Source organism: Vulpes vulpes, chromosome 11 (genome assembly GCF_048418805.1).
Source record: "Vulpes vulpes isolate BD-2025 chromosome 11, VulVul3, whole genome shotgun sequence".
Taxonomy (NCBI): domain Eukaryota; kingdom Metazoa; phylum Chordata; class Mammalia; order Carnivora; family Canidae; genus Vulpes; species Vulpes vulpes.
In genome coordinates, this window is record NC_132790.1 from 43,236,507 (window position 1) to 43,258,811 (window position 22,305).

At 35.0% G+C, this 22,305-nt stretch overlaps 1 protein-coding gene across 2 annotated transcripts in view; it reads left to right on the forward strand.

The window, feature by feature from the left end:
- HEPHL1 (hephaestin like 1) overlaps positions 1-22,305 on the forward strand; it is an 87,242-nt gene that overhangs the window by 56,145 nt on the left and 8,792 nt on the right. For both annotated transcript variants that reach the window (XM_025993237.2, XM_072726186.1), the window contains 2 exons: positions 3,302-3,408; positions 21,353-21,575. In XM_025993237.2, the coding sequence (XP_025849022.1) occupies positions 3,302-3,408; positions 21,353-21,575 (330 nt within the window). The remainder of the gene's footprint in view (positions 1-3,301; positions 3,409-21,352; positions 21,576-22,305) is intronic.

Consider the following 22,305-nt stretch of genomic DNA (forward strand, 5'->3'; position numbering starts at 1 on the left):
TGCTGATAAGGACACTGGACTCTCTTTTGATCTTTTCTGACCCTTGAAGACTCTTGGAAAGTTCATCTTAATGCCAATACATTCTAGCCATTGCCTAATAACTCCTAATATGAGCTCATCATTTATCCAATGACCAAGTGGTTATGGTGTTCTAGGCTTAATAGAGACCTAAAAGTGTAGTGAGACATAATAATAGCTAATACATATTGAATGTCCATCTTTTGCCAGGTGCTATGCTTTGTATTTTTTAATAACCTCATTTTCCTTATAATAACCCAAAAAGGTAAACAGTAACATATGTCATTGACTCTGATGTCATTGATTAGAATATCCATCATTATTTTTATCTGTCACTAAAAGAAAGACCGCACTGTCAATTAAACCTTAACATGCTGATTGAAAGATGCATCTTGATTTCAGTTATGTTAAAATGTGAAAAGTGAACATCCTATAATTGAAATATATGGTATTGTTTTGTCCACTTAATAAATGACTAAAGAACAGAGGGGTAAAGAACTCTACCAGTCATACATTAGTAATGGTGGAACTTCAACTTGTTGGACTTTAGAACCTATGCTCTTAGCCATACATTTCTCTCAAGTTGTTTAAAATTAGTTTGGAAGAAAAAAAGATAAGACTAATCATTTCAGTAGTAATGTGGATTATACATAATGAAATTCTAAGTGGTGAAGGGTTTTAAGAATGTATCTGGGAGTGTTCATAAAAGTTTCAGAGAAAGAAAATCCATGAGGATTGATTGATTGATTTGGAACAAATAAAGAAAAGAGTAATTAGGGAAAGTTAGCATTGAAGGGAGAAAAAATATCATAACTTAAAGAGCTTCGCATAACATTTACACAGTTGAGATGTGGTTGTAGTAAATGTCAAGAGTCTCTATGACTTTCAGTTATGAAATTGAGAGCAGTCATAGGTATAATTACAAAGGAACTATATTCCATTTTACTTCATATGTGTATATATATGAATATATATATGAATATATTTATGAATTCATATGTATATATGACTAAATATAGTAATTACAATAAAGGTCTTATAAACTTTAAAAATTTTAAAGATGCATAGAAGGAAGAAAAGAAAGCAATCTAATGGATCACTAGAAAAAGTTAGCAAGGTATTCCTACAAGGATGGGACTGAGGAAAGGAAATCTTCACTGGCCCAATTCCAACCTCTCCTGCCGCTTCATACCCCACATACCCCTAATTCAGAAGCCTGTGCTTTGCTGCTTCAGGAAATTTCTCATGAACATTTTAAATGTCTATCTATAGGTAGATACTTAAACATATTTTGGAATTTCCCTACAATGATCTATTACACAGCCATTAGATGATGCTTAAGAAGGTTTTAATGACATGGGGAAAACTTGTGGTATCATGTTAAGCAAAATACAAGCATAGAACAAAGATTAAAATAACAATAAGCCAAAATGTTAATAATGGTTATATATTTGGGGTAGTATTTTAAGTAATAACAGTGATACTCCTTCCAACTTCTTCACATTGTTTCTAATTTCAACATTTTCTGTAATGGATGTCTTGCTTTTATGAAGAGGGAGATTGTTTTAAATGGGTCAAAAAAGCAATTAGAGTTATTCATTTTTTAAAAGTCATTCATTTTTGATAGTTAAAAGCAATTCTGGAAGGGGGAAGAAAGGTGTCAATCAGGCATGAGGAAGGGCTGTGGGCCAGCTGGGGTGAGCCCTACAGGCTGCTGTGCCCTGATGGTGAGGACTGGCAAGGTACATAGCTCTTCTGTGCTGACTGCCCTTCTAAGGGCCCTTGATGGAGTTTGGGGGTTGGGGTGGGCAGGTAGAGGGAACAATGATCAGAATGTGGCAAAGGGGCATTTTTCTCACTGGAACTCTGAAGGAGAGAATCCCCACAAGGATCTCTGACAAAGATGAAAGGCTTGGAAGAGCCCAGAGATTGAGGGTAGGAGCAAGAAATTAGTCTTGTACACAAAATCCAGAAAAGTTGAAGAATGGTTAATCCAGGCATGCATGAGATTAGAAAAGCAAACCCTCTCAAATTTCTTCCCCTTCTTCTTTTCCATGATGCCACTGAACGAACACGTACTGAACATCTTTTATTTAGAGCTGTGCTCTCCACTGGGGTGAATAATGGATCATCCCAACTTTAATAACACCACCCCTTAGCCATTTGCATTTAGGAAGCTACGTATCAGCAATTTCTTTTGCAATTAACAAGGAAGGGGGGCACTATAATGACAGGTAATGGAAACTAGACCTAAGGTTATATTGCTAACCTACTGGTGTATGAGCAAATATGGAACAAGTTACACGTAAGCATCATTTTTGTTTTGCCTTGTGGCTTGCCTTCAGCTATAAGCTATATGTCCTGATAAGGTTGGGATAAGATCTAGATAGTCCAAAAGGAGATAATGTGGCTTTTATTTAAAACTTTTACAATGTGATTATTTTGCTAATTTATGTAAATTTATCTGTGACACTTCTGCAAGACTCTGGGTCAGCCACAGGGAAGGCATAAATGTGATACCTGGCATTCATTTGTTATTAGCATATATAGAAATGAACATTTATGAACTGCCTTCAATGAGAGGCACTAATGTAGGTATTTTATTTTATTTAATCTTTACAACAATCTGAAGAGTGGAATGACTAACCTACTTTACAAGTAAGGAGACTAAAAGTCAGTGAAGTTAAGCAGTTTGTCAAAAGTTAGATAAATAGGAAGTGACAGGGTTGAGATTTGGAACTCAGTCTCTCTGATTTTCTCTGGTTCTAAGTAGATGTCACTTGTCTGCACATTAGAATCACCTGAGAAGCTTTAAAAAAATACTGATGCCCTAGTCCTACGTTCCAGATATTTTAATTTCTTTGGCTTGAGATGAGACCTCAGCAGTAAAAGCTTACAAAACTCCCTGATGGTTCAATCAGAAATCAGGTTTGAGTCCCACAGTAACTCAAGTGTGCTCAAGCCCACCTCTTGGGAGGGAGATAATCAAATGTGAGGAGAAAAAATAGTTAGGAATACAGTAAGTCTTCATGTCTTGAATAAACATCTGTTGATAATAGAAAGGGCACATTAGAAAGAAAGTTGTAGTCTGGAATGAAAAATCTGCCATTTTGCAAATTCAGAAAATCAAGATGTAAGGTTAATCAGAACATTTCTAATGAATAACTCTCCCCAGCAATAAACATTAACCAAAATATATAACGATCTGTTTGTTATTTCTTCAGGTAAAACATCTAAAACAGAGGTAACACTAGTAAATTCTATTTCTTCTCCTTTTTTTCAGGAGAAATAAATACTTACAGGTGGAATGTCCCTAAAAGGTCTGGTCCAGGACCAAATGACCCAAATTGTATTCCATGGGTTTACTATTCAACAGTAAACTTTGTGAAGGTAAGATTGAGAGAGCAACCAAAATGCTTAAAGTAATATGACTTTAAATTAATTATTCAAGTTATCACATTGGTGAGTATATGTGAAGGGTGTAATGGTTGAGAGCAAGGATCTCAAACTATGACCACACATATTTGTTAATATTGTCTATGGTTGAATTGAGTGGTATTAAGAAAACAGAATTCAACAGAGTGAATTTTAAAGATCTTATTGGCTTTACTCAACAATTCATGTCTTGGGCAGCTTCTCATCTAGCAGATAGAAAGGTTCTCTGAAGAACTGTACAAAATGAGAGACTTTTCTAGGCAGAAGGGGGCAAAACAAGGAAGTAACTAGCAAAGAGTGGATTATTTATGGCAAGGTCACCTTCTTTTTGGGGGTCTATCAAGCAGATTAACTCACTAGTGCTAATGATTGACTAGTTTAAGATTCCATTCCTGCAAGAGAAACTGTAATTAATCTAGGAATTAAGTCTTGGTTTGATGATGTGAGCTTAGTATAGGTGACTTCATTTTGGATCCATTGTCTCTCTTTTTTAACAATTTCCCCCCTTTTGATCAGACTCTCATTATGACTGAGAGATGTGCTAAAAAAAATTTAAGGCATTAGCACCTCTCCCAGCTACTGCTCTGAAACTCTCACAATTTTTGTTGATCCTCTGTGTGGTAATCATAGGTCATGATGTTTTTTGTTGAAACTCTGTGATATTCATAGGTCACAATACCATGTTCACATTTCTTAGGTTAGTTATTCTCTCTTTTCTTTTTTCTTCTGGTGTTCCAGTCTTAGCCAGATCATTTAGCAGCTATGAGCATGCATTTCAAGCTTTTGAAGGAATACAGTGCACCGGGGAGACTACTGTGATAATCCCCACTGTCTGGTGTCCTTTTTGGAGCCATTATCCCCAAAGCACAAACCAATCCAAATCAAATAAGCCAAAGAAAGTCTACATTGAAGGAGTCACTTTCTTAAGCCAAGTGGCTTAATCAGGTTTTGTGTGTCTCAGCCTCAACTTCCCCACAAATGCTATTGAGGTGCAAATGGTGTTGGCCACAGTACAGACACTTCTTTGTTCAGCTAGAAGATAATAAAAGGCTATCCTATGATGCAGAACAATTTTTGCCTTGCATAGATGGGTACTGCTATTAGATTTTTTTTTGTGATTGGGACAGGTCTGATTCAAATAATCATAAGAATGTAGAAGTGCAAATATACCATAACTTGCATAGGCATTTGTGTCTAACTGGACAAAGTACAGTTATAAATGGAGAAAGGTAAAAACAAGACATGGATATTCTGACCATAAAAATTGGGCTCTGTAATTGACTCCTAAATGGTAATGTGAAGGGTCGATTAAGAATAGAAGAAAAATTGCTCAGAAGGAGGACCACAGGGTCTTTAGCATCATGGACAGAAGATTTGATAACAAATCTAGCGGTCTGAAAGGTTACTCCTCCTTAACCAGGGCCTGGGAGATATGGTTGATAGTGTTATCTTTCCAGACCAATGCCAGAATAAAGGAAAGAAAGAGAAGAAGGAAGGTTTCATGTTTAGTTAAAGTATGAAGCTTTGGTGTGGTATCTTGGATGGAAGCAATCTATCTCAATGTAGGCTATTTCTTTTCCTAGTCCATTTGATTTGAAAATCTCCAATGTTAATACAGGATGAGATGTCAGGTAGAGCCTTCTTCAGCCTTGAGACATACTCAAGATCTAGTTTACAGAAGTATCAGTGGTCAGGACCACTTGATAAGGCCCTTCCCATGAGTTTCACTCTTACAAAAATATCAGAGAAAAATAACTCTCTGTGAATAATAAAATACTTTAAAATTGCCCATAATTAAAGATCTAATAGGAATTCATTATCATGAAATTCACAAGGAAATTTGGTTATTTCTCTAGCATAAACATTTTTTTGTAACATAAACATTTTAAAATAATAACTGGAATTATGATTGATAACATTATATTAGGATATATCAAATTTCTAGGAATTTTATATAATTTCAAGAACATTTATAATATATATCTATATAAATATAAGGAAGGCTTAATATTACTTCTTATTTCACAATGTTTCCCATGTAATTCAACTCAAATATACTTAGTTTAACATCTCTCTTTTAATAAGGAGAGAGAACAAATCTTTTTTTAAAAAAAATATTTATTTATTTGTTTATTTGAGAAAGAGAGAGAGTGCAGGGGGGAGGGGCAGAGAGAATCCCAAGAAGTCTCCTTGCCAAGTTCAGAGCCTGAGGCAGGGCTTAATCTCATAACCTTGAGATCACAACCAGGGCTGAAACCAAGAGTTGGATGCTCAACTGACTGAGCCACCCAGGTGCTCTGAGAACAAATCTTTTGGAATCTTCCAGGGACCCTCTTAAAATATTCCAAAGTTGGTCCAAGGCCATAAAGACTTCATTTAGAATCTGCTTTTTGGGAAGTTTCTCAAAAATATCAAAAGATTTTAAAACACTTGGCCAAATAAGATCATAGGTCTCTGTGAAACAGTAAATAGTTATCCATTTAACCATAGTGATAAAGGCTTTACAAAGCAAATACAGAATGTTAAATAGTTCTAAAATAGTTTTAGCTCTTTTAGTGAAGAAGTCTCAGTTCTCTTAAGTAAACAAAGACTTGATAAAGATGATATGAAACACAGAAAATTATTTTGATAAGACAGAATTTTTGTTTTCTAGGCAGATTACTTAAAAGGTAACACATACACACACATACATACACACACACACAAACTTTTATTATCTTTTGTCAAGAGCAAACCAATTATCCAAGAAAACTTTGTCTTTTTAACAGAGAAGAAATCAAATTCTAACTTTATACCAGTGTACTTTTAAAAAGAAGTATAATTAACATACTATTAGTTATAAGGATACAACATATTGACTCAACAATTCTATATATCACTCAATACTCACCACAATAAGTGTTAGTCATTGTCACCCTACAACATTATTACAATATTATTGACAATATTTCCTATGCTGTGCTTTTCATTCCCTAAATTAATTTATTGTATAACTAGAAGTTAGTACCCTATAATCTCCTTTATCTATTTCACCCACTCACCTACCCACTGCCTCTTTGACAACCACCAGTTTGTTCTCTGTATTTAAGACTCCTGGTTTTGTTTTTTTGCTTGTTTGTTCTTTGTTTCTTTCTCTGTTCATTTTTAGGTTTTAGATTTTTTTCACTTTTTAGAAGTGAAATCATATGGTAATTTCCCTGTCTGATATATTTCACTTAGTGTACTATCCTCTAGGTTCATCCATGCTGTCACAAAGACTCACAAATTCTTTTTTATAGGTAATAATCATATATATATACATTATAACATGATGGGTAATTGTCATATATATTATATATATTCATATATATATATATATATATCACTTCTTCTATATCCATTTGTCTATAAATGAACACTTGGGTTGCTTCCATATCTTGACTATTGTAATGATGCTGCAATAAACATAGGGATGCATATATCTTTTTGAATTAGTGTTTTTATTTTCCTTGGGTATTACCTAGTAGTTACTGGATCATATAGCATTTCTTTTTTAAATTTTTTAGAAGATTTTATTTATTTATTTATTTATTTATTTATTTATTTATTTATGAGAGAGAAAGAGATAGAGATAGTGAGAGAGAGCATGAGCAGGGAGGAGAGGGAGAAGTAGGTCCCCTGATGAGCAAGGAGCCCCAAGTGGGGCTCTATCCCAGGACGTGGGGATCATGACCTAAGCCGGAGGCAGATGCCAACCAACTGAGCCACCGGGGCTCCCCTGTTTTTAATTTTTTGAGTAATCTCCTTGCTGTTTTCCACAGTGGCTACACAAATTTACATTCCCATCATCAGTGAAAGAGGATTCCTTTTTCTCCACATCCTCACCAATATTTGTTATTTCTTATCTTTTTTATTCTAGTCCTTCTGATGAATGGAAGGTGATATTTCATTGTGGTTTTGATTTGCATTTCCCTGAAACTAGTGAATTTGATCATCTTTTCATGTGTCTGTAGGTCATCTGTATATCTTCTTTGGAAAAATATCTATTCAAATCCTCTGCCCATTTTTAAATTTGGCTACTTGTGGTTTTTTTTGGTGTTGAATTTTATAAGTGCTTTATATATTTTTAATATTAATCGCTAATTGAAAAATCACTTGCAAGTATCTTCTCCCATTCATTAGGCTGCCTTTTCATTTTGTTACTGGTTTTGTTCATTGTCCAAAATATTTTTAGTTTGGTGTAGTCACAATTGTTTATTTTTTGCTTTTGTTCCCTTGCCTGAGGAGATATATTTAGAAAAATGTTGCTAAGACAGATGTCAAAGAGAGTCCTATCTGTTTTCTTCTAGGCATTTTATGGATTCAGGTATCACTTAGGTCTTTAATATATTTACGTTAATTTTTGTGTATGGTGTAAGAAAGTGGCCCACTCAGTTTCATTCTTTTGCATTCAATTAGCTGTCCAATTTTCCCAGCGTATTGAAGAGACTGTCTTTTCCCCACTGTATATTCTTGTCTCCTTTGCCATAGATTAATTGACTGTGTAATCATGAGTTTATTTCTAGTCTCTCTATTCTGTTCTATTGATCTGTGTGTCTGTTTGTGTACCAGTATCATACTATTTTGATTACTATAGCTTTATAGTATATCAAGATATCTGGGATTGTGATACCTACAGTTTTGTTCTTTCTCAACATTGCTTTGAAAATTTGCAATCTTGTGGTTACATACAAATTTTAGTATTATTACTTCTACCTCTGTGAAAAGTGCTGTTGGTATTTTGATAGAGATTGCATTGAATCTGTAGATTGCTTTGGGTAGTATAGACATTTTAACAACATTTATTCTTCCAATCCATAAGCAAGGAATATCTTTCCATTGGTTTGTGTCATCTTCAGTTCCTTTCATCAATGCTTTATAGTTTTCAGAGTACAGGTCTTACACCTCTTTGGTTAATTTTATTTCTAAATATTTTGCTCTTTTGGGGGATCCCTGGGTGGCTCAGAGGCTTAGCGCCTGCCTTTGGCCCAGGGTGCGATCCTGGAGTCCAAGGAACGAGTCCGACATCGGGCTCCCTGCATGGAGCCTGCTTCTCCCTCCTCCTGTGTCTCTGCCTCTCTCTCTTTCTCTCTTCTATGTCTATCATAAATAAATAAATAAATAAATAAATAAATAAATCTTTAAAAAAATAATAAATGAATAAATGAATAAATAAATAAATATTTTGCTCTTTTGGATTAAATTATAAAGGAATTATTTTCTTACTTTCTCTTTCTATACTTCACTATTAGTGTATAGAAATGCAACAGTTTTATGTACATTTATTTTGTATTCTGCAACTTTACTGAATTCATTTATAAGTTCTAATTGTTCTCTGGTGGGGTCTTTCAGGTTTTCTTTAGGACATGATGCTATCATCTTGTCATCTGCAATTAGTGACAGTTTTACATCTTCCTTACCAATTTGGATGACTTTTTTTTTTTTTCTCATCTCTTTGCTATGGCTAGGACTTCTGGTACTATGTTGAATAGAAATGGTGAGAGTGGACATTTTTGTCTTGTTCCTGATCACAGGTGAATCTCTCAGTTTTTTCACCATTGAAGATGATGTTAGCTGTGGGATTTTCGTATATGGACTTTAATATGTTGAGGTATATTCCCCCTAGACTAATTTCATTAAGAGTTTTTATCATAAATGCATGTTGTGTCTTGTCAATTGCTTTTTTTGCATCTATTGAGATGATCATATGATTTTTATCTTTTCTCTTGTAATATGATGTATCAAATTGGTTTGCAAATATTGACCACCCTTAAATCCCTAGAATAAATCCTGCCTGAATGTGATGAATGAATTTAACTGTAATGCTAAATTCTGTTTGCTAATATGTTGTTAAGGATTTTTGTATCTATGTTTATTAGAGATATTGGCTTATAGTTTGGGTTTTGTTTTGTTTTTGTAGTGTCTTTATCTGTTTTGGTATCAGGGTAACATGCTGATCTTTCACCATCTATGAACCCATAGCAGACTTAGACAGGCCCTTCAATGGCACAGGGACCAAAGCCTGCCCAGTGCATCCACAGCAGGCAAAACAGATCATTATAACTCACTGCTCTGAAGGTAAGCACATCTTTGCCACAACAGTATGAGGCACACAACCCACATAAGGGACACCTCTGTATCACTTAGTTCTGGTGACCAGAGTGCAATGTGCTACAGGGTGCCACAGGGCCTCTTCTACTAAGGCTAATACTTTCTTTTCTTTTTTTTTAATAATTTTTTTAATTTTTATTTATTTATGATAGTCACACACAGAGAGAGAGAGGCAGAGACATAGGCAGAGGGAGAAGCAGGCTCCATGCACTGGGAGCCCGACGTGAGATTCGATCCCAGGTCTCCAGGATCGTGCCCTGGGCCAAAGGCAGGCGCCAAACCGCTGCGCCACCCAGGGATCCCAGGCTAATACTTTCAAGAGCAGGAGATGTGGTTGATCTCCCTAATACATAAAAACAAACATAGAGAGTTAGACAAAATGAAGAGAGAGGGGAATATGTCTCAAATGAAAGTATAAGACACAATCACAGCAAAAGAGCTGAATGAAATGGAGATAAGCAATATGCCTAATAAACAATTCAAACTAATGGTCATAAAGATACTGGACTTAAGAGTTGATGAACTCAACAAACACTTCAACAAAGAGATAGAAAATACAAAACAAAAAACAAAACAAAACAAAACAAAACAAAAAACAAACAAACCAACCCAACCCAGTCAGAGATGAAGAATTCAATAACTGAAATTTAAAAAGCACACTACAGGGAGTCAACAGCAGATTATAGAATGCAGAAGAATGGATCAGTGATCTGGAAGACAGGATAATGGAAAGCAACCAAATAGAGAAATTAAAAAAAAAAATAAAATCAAAAGAATAATTTAAAAATGAGGATACATTAAAGGAACCTAGTGACAATATCAAGCATAATACCACTCACATTATAGGGGCCCCAGAGAAGATGAGAAAGAGGAGAAGAAAACTCAATTGAAGAAATAATAGCTGAAAACTTCACAAATCTGGGGAAAAAAAACAGATGTCCTGAGTCAGGAAGCACAGAAAACTTCTAATAAGATTAACTCAAGGATATGCACACTAAGACACATAATAATTAAGATGGCAAAAAGTAATGATAAAGAGAGGTTTTTAATAGCAGCAAAAGAAAAGAAAACAGTTACATGCAAGGGAAACCTCATAAGGCTATCAGCTGATTTTTCAACAAGAACTTTCCAAGTCAGAAGGGAGTGACATAATATATTCAAAGTGTTGAAAGGTAAAAACCTGCAACCAAGAATACACTATGCAGTAAAGTTATCATTTATCATTCACAATAGGAAGAGAGATAAAGTGTTTTCCAGAAAAACAAAAGTTAAGTTTATCACCATTAAACCAGCCTTAGAAGAAATGTTAAAGGAAATTCTTTGAATGAAAAAAAGGCCATAGTAAGAAGAAAATTATGAAAGAATTTCACAGGCAAAAGTAAACATATAGTACAGGTAGTAGATTAATCACTTATAAAGCCAGTATGAAGGTTAAAACACAGAAGTAGTAAAAATCAATTATATCTACAAAAATTAGTCAAAGGAAACACAAGATAAAAAGATACAAAATATGAGATCACATACATAAAATGTAGAAAGAAGTAGAAATTTAGTGCTTTTATAATATGTTTGAGCTTAAGCAACCTTTAACAACATAAACTGCTATACACATAAGATATAACATATAAATCTAATGGTAACCACAAATCAGAAACTTATAATAGGTACACAAACAATGAAGAGAGAGGTATCCAAGCATAACACTAAAGAAAGCCATCAAACTGCAAGGGAAGAGAGCAAGAGAAGAAAGAATAGAGAGAATCATAAAAACAAGCAGAAGACAATTAACAAAAGGGCAATAAATATATACTATCAATAATACTTCAAATATAAATGTAACAAATGCTACAATTAAAAGACATAGGGTGACTGAATGGTTAAAAATGCAGGACCCATCTATGTGTTACATATAAGACATTCACTTCACATGTAAAGATACATACAGACTGAAAACAAAGAGCTAGAAAAATATACCATGCAAACGGAAGTGAAAAAAAAAAGGGGAGGGTAGCAATACCTATATCAGACATATAGACTTTAAAAGAAAGGCTATGGCAAGAGGCAAAGAAGGGCATTACACAATGACAAAGAAAACAACAAGAGGATAAAATAATTATAAATATCTATGCACCCAACATAGAGTACCTAAATAAATAAAGCAACAGACATAAAAGGAGAAATTGACATAATACAATAATAGTAGGGGACTTAAAAGAATGGATAGATCATCCAGACAGAAAATCAACAAGGAAACAATGGCTTTGACCTACAGATATGTACAGAACATTTCATCCCCAAACAGCAGAATACACATTCTTTTCAAGTGCACATGGAACATTCTCCAGGACAGATCACGTTAGGCCACAAAACTTGTCTCAATAAATTTAAGAAGATTGAAATCATATCAAGCATCCTTTCTGACCACAACTATATGAAACTAGAAGCCAAGAACAGGAAAAAAATCCTGAAAAGTACACAATTAAATGGAGGCTAAACAACATGCTACCAAACGATAAATGGGTCCATCAAAAAATCAAAGGGAAAATAGAAACAATACATGGAGACAAAAGAAAATGAAAATACAATGGCCCCAAATCTTTGGGATGCAGCCATAGCAGTTTTAAGAGAGAAGTTTATGGCAATACCTCAAGAAGCAAGATAAATCTCAAATAATCTAGCGTACAACTACAGGAGCTAGAAAATGAAGAACAGACCCCAACAATAGTAGAAGCAAAGAAATAATAAAGATCAGAGCAGAAAGAAGTGAAACAGAGACTAAAAAAAATAGATTAAAAAATACAGTAGACAAAATCAACAAACCCTTGAGCTGGTTCTTTGAAAAGATCAACAAAATTGATAAACCTTTAACACATTAAGAGGACTAAAAAGAGGACTAAAAAAAGAGAGAGGACTCAAACAAAAATCAGAAATGAAAAAGGAGAAATAAAAACTGACACCACAGAACTATAAAGGATTACACGAGAATTTATGAAAAATTATTGAACAAACTGGATGACTTAGAAGAAATGGATAAGTTCCCAGAAACATACAATATTCAAAAACTGAAAAAAAAAATAAAAGCAATAAAACAAACAAAATATTCAAAAACTAAATCAGGAAAAAATAGCAAATTTTAACAGACCAATTGCTGGTAATGAAATTGAATCAGTAATCAAAATACTCCCACAAACAAGAGTTGAGGATCAGATGACTTCACAGGTAAATTCTATGATACATTTAAATAAGAATTAATGTCTATTCTTCTCAAACTATTCCAGAAATAAAAATGGAAGGAAAACTTCCAAATTCATTCCATGAGGCCAGTGGAATTTCCCATATATCATATATTATATATCATATTTCCCATATATTTCCCATTTATCAGTGTACTCTCACTATTAAAATATTTTTAATTTAAATTTATTATAGTCTTAGCCAGCTTTACCCACATAAAATTTCTTTCCCAAAATTCCTTCCTACAAACCTTCTACAACTTCCTTTCTTACCTCCAAATTTTGTCCTTGTTTTTCCTCATCCTAGTTTGAAATAACCAGCACCACCTAGGGCAAAATTACTTTCTTTTCTCTCAACAAAATGTATCCCCATTTCTCAGACCTTCTTTTATCAAAAACACACAGTCTAGTCTCCTTGAAAACAGAGTTGTGTCCCTTATTGTTTCTAGAAGCTTGCATATATTGAATTTTTAAAAATATTTTATTTATTTATTCATGAAAGACACACACAGAGAGAGGCAGAGACACAGGCAGAGGGAGAAGCAGGCTCCATGCAGGGAGACTGATGGGGGACTCGATCCCAGGACCCCAGGATCATGCCCTAGGCCAAAGGCAGGCACTCAACTGCTGAGCCACGTAGGCATCCTGCATATATATTGAATTTTTAACCATTAAACACCTTAATTCCTAGTGAAAAAATTTAAAAAGCAAGCAATTGTTAACTGTCTTCTACACTAGCATTCTGTGGTTTGCCAAATTTATACATACATTTTATGATTTGTGGAAATACGTTCTTCCTCACAGTAAATTTTTCATGTGGCATAAAACTTGTTTACTAATAGACCCAAATGTCTCAAATTTCCTGGTAATGAGAAATAAAATTTTTAAAAAAAGTAAGTAAACCCATGTTCAGTAATTAGCATTTCAGTATTTTATCTTATCTGGAAATGATCTAGATATTAAATTACTATTCATCATTTCATTTCACTTAGCAAAACTCAAAGGTTTTAAGTTACCAAAAAGATGTGGAAAGACTATTTAAGTAGACATTCCATAAAATACCACTATTGTTGAAGGTGTGAAACCACAAAGGCCCTGAATAGCCAAAGAAAATTTGAAAAAGAAGAGCAAACCTGGAAGTATCACAATTCCAGACTTCAAGCTATATTACAAAGCTGTGATCATTAAGACAGTATGGTACTGGCACAAACACAGACACATAGATCAGAGAATGGAATAAAAACGCACAAATGAACCCACAACTATATGGTCCACTAATCTCTGACAAAGAGGGAAAGAATATCTAGTGGAAAAAAGACAGTCTCTTCAACAAATGGTGTTGGGAAAACTGGACAGCGATAAAAATAAAACTGGAAACTTTATTACATCATATACAAAATAAATTCAAAATGGATGAAAATGAGACAATCACCAAAATCCTAGAGGAGAACACAGGCAGCAACCTCTTTGACATTGTAGCAACTTCTTATTAGATTCATCTCTGGAGGCAAGGGAAACAAAAGCAAAAATGAACTATTGGGATTTCATTAAGATAAAAAGCTTCTGGGGGTGCCTAGGTGCCTTAGTTGGTTAAGCATCTGACTCTTGATTTTGGATCAGGTCATGATCTCAAGGTTGTGAGATCTACCCCCCCCCCCCAATCAGGTTCTGTGTTCAGCACAGAGTCTGCTTGAGATTCTCTCTCTCCCTCTGCCCCCATCATCCTCTTACATAAATAAATTAATTAATTTTAAAAATATCTTTAAAAAAATCTGCACAGCAAAGGAAATAATCAACAGAACCTTTAAAAGGCAACCAACAGAATAGAAGCTATTTGCAAATTGACATCTCTGGGTTATACCCAAAATATATAAAAGCTTATATAACCTAACACCCCAAACTTAAATAATTTAGTTAAGAAATGCTCAGAAGACATGAATAGACATTTTTCCCTAAAAGATATCCAGATGGCCAACAGAAACATGAAAAGATGCTCAACATCACTCATCATCAGGGAATACAAATCAAAACCACAATAAGATTCCAGCTCACTACCTGTCAGATGGTTAAAATGAACAACACAGGAAACCACAGATGTTGGCAAGGATGAATAAAAAGGAAAACCTTTTTACACTGTTGGTGGGAATGCAAACTGGTGCAGTCACTCTGGAAAACAAGATGGAAGTTCCTTAAAAAGTTAAAAATAGAACTACCCTAGGATCCAGCAATTGCGCTACTAGGTATTTATCTAAAGGATATAAAAATATAAATTCAAAGGGGTGCATGCACCCTGATGTTCATAGCACCATGATCAACAATAGCCAAACTTGAGCCAAGCTCAAGTTTCCATTGATTGATTAATGAAGAATAAGTGATATGTGTGTGTGTGATGGAATATTACTCAGTCATCAAAAAGAATGAAATCTTGTCATATGTAACGATGTGGATGGAGTTAGAGTTAGTATTATGTTAAGGGAAATAAGTCAGTCAGAGAAAGACAAATATCATATGATTTCACTCATATGTAGAATTTAAGAAACAAAAGAGATGAACAAAAGGGGAAGGAGGATAAAGACAGAGGAAAGCCAACCGTAAGAGAACAAATTGAGGACTGATGGAGGGGAGTGGAGGTGATGGGCTAGATGGTGAGGGTTTATTAAGGAGGGCACTTGTGATGAGCACTGAGTATTATGTGTAAGTGATGAATCACTTAATTCTGCTCCTGAAACTAGTATTACACTGTATATTAACTAACTAGAATTTAAATAAAAACCTCAAACATTAAAAAAAGTTCACCAAAAAATTCTTAAGTCCAGTTACATCTAATTAATTCACTTGTTTTCAACAATTATGTTTAGATTAATTGTAAAAATTTCATCATAAAAGTTATTTTTCTTGCTGACAAAATTTTTAACAGCGGTAATATGACTTATTTGACCAATAAAACCAGGTAGAATAAAAGTTGGATAATGCAAAGTAGGTTTGCATTATATAATTCTAAAGACATGTACATTTTTTAATTAAGCCATCAAACTTAAATTAGCTTTAATACTGAATATTTTTCCAGATCACATAAACCCAAAAAGCAATTGGGTTAGTTTTGTATTTTTGAGAATTTTATAAATACTTAATTCACGTAAGTACTTAATTTTCTATAAGTCAGTTAGAGCTCTTTTACAAATTCATTTTGGCAATACCATCCCCAGGTAGAAAATATCACACATCTATCACCACACACACACACACACACACACACACACACACACACCTTACAGATTCTATTCTAATATTTTGCAATGATTCAAGCACAATAATACAAAATCCACTAGTATAAAAGAAGTTGGATCCAAATTGTGTTTCTGGTAGATGGAAAAAGTTAAAGTTACCTATTAGGATGGTCAAAGTTTTTTATTAATATTTGTGGAGAAGACAATTATGATTTTTCATTTGCCCAAGTTCCAAAGAAAGTCTTCACCCCCTTGTTTTTCTTTGATAAGAATTACCTCCATGAAGTTTGTATTTCAAGGAGATGGCTAGATAAGAGTTCCTAGTTAAGACCACGTAAAATATTTACAATCTCAAAGGCACAGGGAAAGAATGCAAGGTCTTCCAAAAATACATTTGTTTCCTAAGGCTAGAATTTTTACAATATTTACAAGGCTTTTGCAATTAATAGGGGAGGTTTGAGGGAGTGGTAAATAGAATAGGTAGATTCTGAATTGTTTCTAGAGCTGCATTTTTGGTTTTGTCAAGGTATGTGAGATAAAGGTAGTTGCTATAATTCCTCTAAGAATTGGATTGCAGCCTAAATAATACCAAGAGGCTGATTTACCCACCTAACATCATTATCTTCAATTTGCTTTTTAAAATATATATCAGGAGAGGATTTCCAAGTAAGATGAAAATCAAAAGATTTCTGTGTCCTGGATTTAGAGCTGTTTGTCTCTGGAATGTTTTAGTAAATCCTTCTACAAATGTTTGAGATGGTTTTCTTTCCCTCTGGATACATAGTTTTATTTTTGCTTGGGGAAGGAGATCTAAAAAATGGTTCTACCAGGCTCTGAATATCAGCTTCCAATTAGGCCAACCTCCCACCACAGAACTACTTTAAAAATTCTTGTAAATATTTTGTCAGTTTTTAGCCATGAGAATATCTCTGGCAGTATTGATATCTCTGCCCACCCCATATATAAAAATCAGTCCCTGAAAGAGGGTAAAAATGTTACTACTTTCCTAAGATCCAAAGTCATACCCAAAGACTGCCAACAGAAAGAAATGACAACCTGCACGTCCCCGGCAGGTGGAAAGCCAAATTCTTAGGACATAAAACAAAGCAAGTGAGTAGGCAATAGCTATCCCTGGGAAAGAAATGATCAATAACCAATAGGTATGGATTTGGAAAGGAAAGGATACATGAAGTTTATTTTCCTCACTTGACTGGACACTACAGACAGAGGTTCAGGAAAGCTGACTCTGGTAAGGATTCTTACCCTTCTCTGGCTTCTGGTAGTTTTCTCAGGATCCCTCTCTGCAGGCTCCACTATCTACTGGAATTTGGCAAGGTTTTAAATTCATTTTAATTTTCGTTTCCCCTGGTCTTTTAAAGGGAATAACACAGCAATACACAAAATCCATCAGAGTCTTGTCAACTCTGGGAGGGGGCCATAGGGGACCCTCCTCTGTAGGTAGATATGGGGGTATTTGAGTTAATATTGAAGGATATGCACAAAACCTTTGAGGACAGTCTTTCTCCTTATGTCCCAGTTGATTAAAAATGAGACATCAATTTCTAGGCCAGAGTTTTGATGATGGACCCCTAGGAGAGTGTGATGAGGAAGGCCTTGGTATTGTTTTAGATACCTTCTGCATCTTTAATTTTTCATTAGCCTTTGTGAGGAAACTTTTAATGAAGTTATTTTGGAATCTTAAAGCTTTTTGGAAGTTTTTACATGACAGTTAAAATAGTCATCCCATTTTGTTTGCTTGATTTGGAAAGCCTTGTTTGTAAGTGCACTTCTTAAATAAAAAATCTTGTATCATTGGAATGTTCCCCATAATGACCATTGCAATTCTAGGTTGTCTTTAGTTAGATTTTGCGATTTGGGTACTATTTACAGCTTCTAGGACCATAGTTCTAAGACATAAAATAAGCAGATGTGCCAAAAGGGGGCATGCTCAACTCTTTGGAATTTGAGGATTTTTTTTTTTAAAAGCTAAACCCCTGGGTCTCTTGGAGCCAAACTAATACTTAGGGGGATATGCTACTGGGTTGGGGATTATGTAGTGTTTTACAGTGTGCCTTGTTACACACACATTTTCTTGAAGTTGGTGAGTGACCTAGTATCAATCTAACCCATTCCATGACCAACCTATTCTTAAAGTCTTAAAGTCAGGTATAGCAGATGCCCTAATAGCTTTTAAATGCTCAGCCCATGCCCACCAATTTTGCAGCATTTGGCTTAACAATGGCCTTTACTTACACAAAAAAAGTTAAATAAAAATCTATTTTGGACCGAGCCCAGGTTTTAAGTCAGATCCTGTTTGACTCCAGCCAGTAGCAGTTCCCTATGTGGAATCTGAGGACTGAACCAAAGGTTGGAGATTCCAATCAAATGGGGAACTATGGAAAGCTAATTAGATTGAGAGCTTGATACAAAGAGAGTGGAGCTCAGAACCAAGGAAAGCTTACCCACAGCCCTCAGAAACAGCAAGAAAGAGAATTCAAAGGGTCTGCCGTATCATGCCTATGTTTCTCATTGTCCCTAGCCATCAGGAATGTCCTTTGGATTCCATCACTGATACCAATTCTCTTAAAAAACAAAACTCGGGGCACCTGGGTGGCTCAGTGGTTGAGCATCTGCCTTTAGCTCAGGGTGTGATCCTGGAGTCCTAGGATCGAGTCCTACATCGGGCTGCCTGCATGGAGCCTGCTTCTCCTCCTCTGCCTCTGTCTCTGCCTCTCTCTCTGTGTGTGTCTCTTGTGAATAAATAAATAAAATATTAAAAAAAAAAACTCAACTGAGTACATTTTCAGGTCCTTCAGGCTTTATTCAATTATTCATGAATCAAGCGGCATCCCACCTAGCAGATAGAAGAGAGCTTTAATGGAAGTGAGCTTCCATATGGAAGACTTTTGTAGCAGAACGGGGGTGGAATAAGAAAGTTATTAGTAAAAAATGGATTGTTTGTGGCAAGGTCACCTTCCTTTAGGGGATAGCAGAGGTCTATGAGGCAGATTATCTCACTAGTGATAACCAGGTAACTCCAGGTAACTCCAGATTAAGATTCCACTCCTGGGAGAAGTTGAAACTATAATTAAGTTAGATATTAAGTCTCGTTTTGGTGACATAGGCTTAGCATTAGTGACTCCATTTGGAGTCTATCATCTCTTTGTTAACAGTAGTCATGACAGAAACAGTATGGCCAACAAAGAAAAAATATTTACTCTCTGGTGCTTTACCAAAAAAAATTTGCTGACCCTCAATCTAAAGTATGTGTTTTAAAAACCCAGATAAAATCACAAAGTTTCAGTAATCAAATTTAGAATTTACAAGATAGCTGAAAGCAAAAGAGAATATGTAAATAGATAATCATAAAACAAAGGAAAAATATATTTTAACGTAACTTTATATCATGGTTTTTGATGTGTGAATTCTATGATTTTTAAAGCACTACCATTACTATCCAGACTCAGGAAAGAAAGCAGACCCCAAACATAATAACTGAAACTACAAACTATTTGAATGACAGACTAATTTTACTTAGCAATTAAAGATTCAATATTGAATTTGAGTCAGATATGTGTATGTAAAACAACTAGTCTCTAATTATATGTCATAAATCAAAATCCAAACTAAAGTCATATCTGACATATAAGCATTGCCTATTATTTAAAAAAAGGTGAAGGATTATCTTAATTTCCTCTTAAATATTATATGCTGTGTTAACATCCTTGAGTTGTATTGGACAGTGCAAGGGTTCAGGGGAGAAATACAAGACATTTGAAAAAATAAAGTTATGTACTGGAATTATGAGCAACCTGCATTTGTTTATTTCTTTATACACCCCAATAAATATTTATTGAGCACTTGTAATATGTATAAATGATCCTACCAAGTTCTATGAGTGATATAAAGTAATGTAAATATTGTTTTGAAGGAATTAATCATCTTTGGGGAAAATAATACATGTGCACACCCATAATTATAAAACAACTCAGCATCTGGTAAGTTCAATAGGAGTACAGGGCTATATAGGAAGCATTTAGAAGAGAGTCTAAGAAGAGAGAACACTACTAGTAAATGTTGAGCATCCTTCTGATTATCATATAAGGTACAAAAGGAAAGCAGTTTGGGGAGCTTAAGCTAGAAAAATCCATTGGGGGAGCACATGAGGGGCTTAAGGACCTATCTAGGATTTGTATTTTATCCAGCAAGAATATCACTAGGAAGTCACTGAAGAGTGCTGGAATGGGAGTGATGAGATTAATCTGATGGTAGTCAAAAGGACAGGCTGGAGGTGAGGTAAGCCAGAGACCAGAGAGGAGCCAATTTCCAGTCCAGGGTAAGGCAGTAAGATCCTACACTAGATGTATGGCAAATGGAATGGAAAGAAAGTCACAGAATGAAGAGGCATTGTGAAGGGAAAAGAAATGCAAGATTTGACAGCAAACAGATAGGACAAGGTGAGGATAAGGGAAAGATTAAACACTGAAATCATTTTCTGACCTAAATGACAGAAAATAGCATAGTGCTATTAACAGAAATAGGGAGTTCAGGAGAAGACATGTTTTGAGGGAAATAAAATCCACTTAAAAATGCTCAGCAGATTGAATTGTTGCAGGATGCACATTCAGGTGGAATATCTAAATAAGCAGTTGGAAATGTAGGAATTTTCTTTCAGAAGAAAGCTTGGGGATGAACAATTTGACATGGAAGTCATCCATAGTCCTATATCATTTTCTAATTACCTTGTTCACTTTTACCCATAGAAAGTGGAATATAAGCATCTGTATATATATTGTCTCACTTGAAAAGCAAACAGGAAAATAGAAATAAGCATTCATTTATTCAAGAAATATTTATTGAGCATCTTCTATGTACTAGCCACTGGACTGTGCTCTGGAGACTCAGTGATGAGGGAGGGACACAGATTCAGCGCTGCAAGAAGTGACTCTGTAGCTCACTTTTAGGAGCATTCCTACATCTTCAGGGCTTCTTAGTAATTATTTTGTGGTAAGGGTGCCTGGGTGGTGCAGTCGGTTAAGTGGCTGACTCTTGGTTTTCACTCAGGTTGTGCTCTTAGGGTCATGAGATTGAGCCCTGCACAGGGGCTCCATGCTCAGTGAGGAGTCTGCTTCTCTCTCTTCCTCTCCCTCCCTCTCCCTCTGCTCCTCTCCCACCAATGAATAAATAAATCTTCTAAAAAATTATTATTTTGTGATCAACAGTCTTTTTATAATGACTTTCTTACTAGCACTTAATCTGTGTTATTAAATTATTTAAAGGCTTATCTAATTCAGTTTATTTTTCTTTCAGGATACATACAGTGGTTTGATGGGTCCTCTGATTATTTGCAGAGAAGGAGTGTTGAATGAGAAGGGAAGAAGAAGCGATGTTGATTATGAATTCGTTCTCTTGTTTTTGGTATTTAATGAGAATGAATCCTGGTATCTGGATGACAATATTAAAAAGTATCTCAATAAAGATCCACGATATTTTAAGCGCAGTGACGATTTTGAAGAAAGCAACAAAATGCATGGTATATCAGAGGTTTAAAAACATAAGCTGACATAAGCTCATAGAAATTCTTAAAACTGTAGGAGGTCCCGGCCACCTCTGAACCCTTCCTCAGTCACAGGGGCACCTGGCCTAATGAAAGTCCTCTAAAACTTTCCTTCCGAGGGTGAACTAAGCCGTTGGTTGACTGCCAGCAAGGTCCAGTGCAACTTGGGGGAGCTCTATCTCTGAAGGCTGGGATCCCTAAACCACAAATTAAATTAATTTAAAAATGAATTATATGACTTATTGGTATATTTCTATAAGAATACACCATACATCTAGCTAATCAAATTTAAGAGCCTGGCTTAACTGACTCTGGGACATGAAATATCATCACCAAATTTCTGTTTTAATGTGTTATTGACTATGTTATTTATTTAATTCTATGTAATTTAAGGTAATTTTTCTAAGTGGGAATAATATGTTCTAATTGACACATTCTCACTCTCTCACCAAGATCTACTTCTGACCAAAAGTATACAAAAAGATAGGCCTTGCCCAAGGTCACAAAGTTAGCTAATTGTTAACATCGATTGGAATATGTTGGCTGATTTCTAATTCAGCTACTCTTTCCCCTACAATTTTGCTTCCCTCTCCCCAAAGTTTCTTAGTATGCTCTCTATTTTTAATAAATGTAATTCATTTAATTGTGGCACGATGACCAGAATAAAAAATTAGTAGAAAGCAGAGTGAGGGCAGCCCGGGTGGCT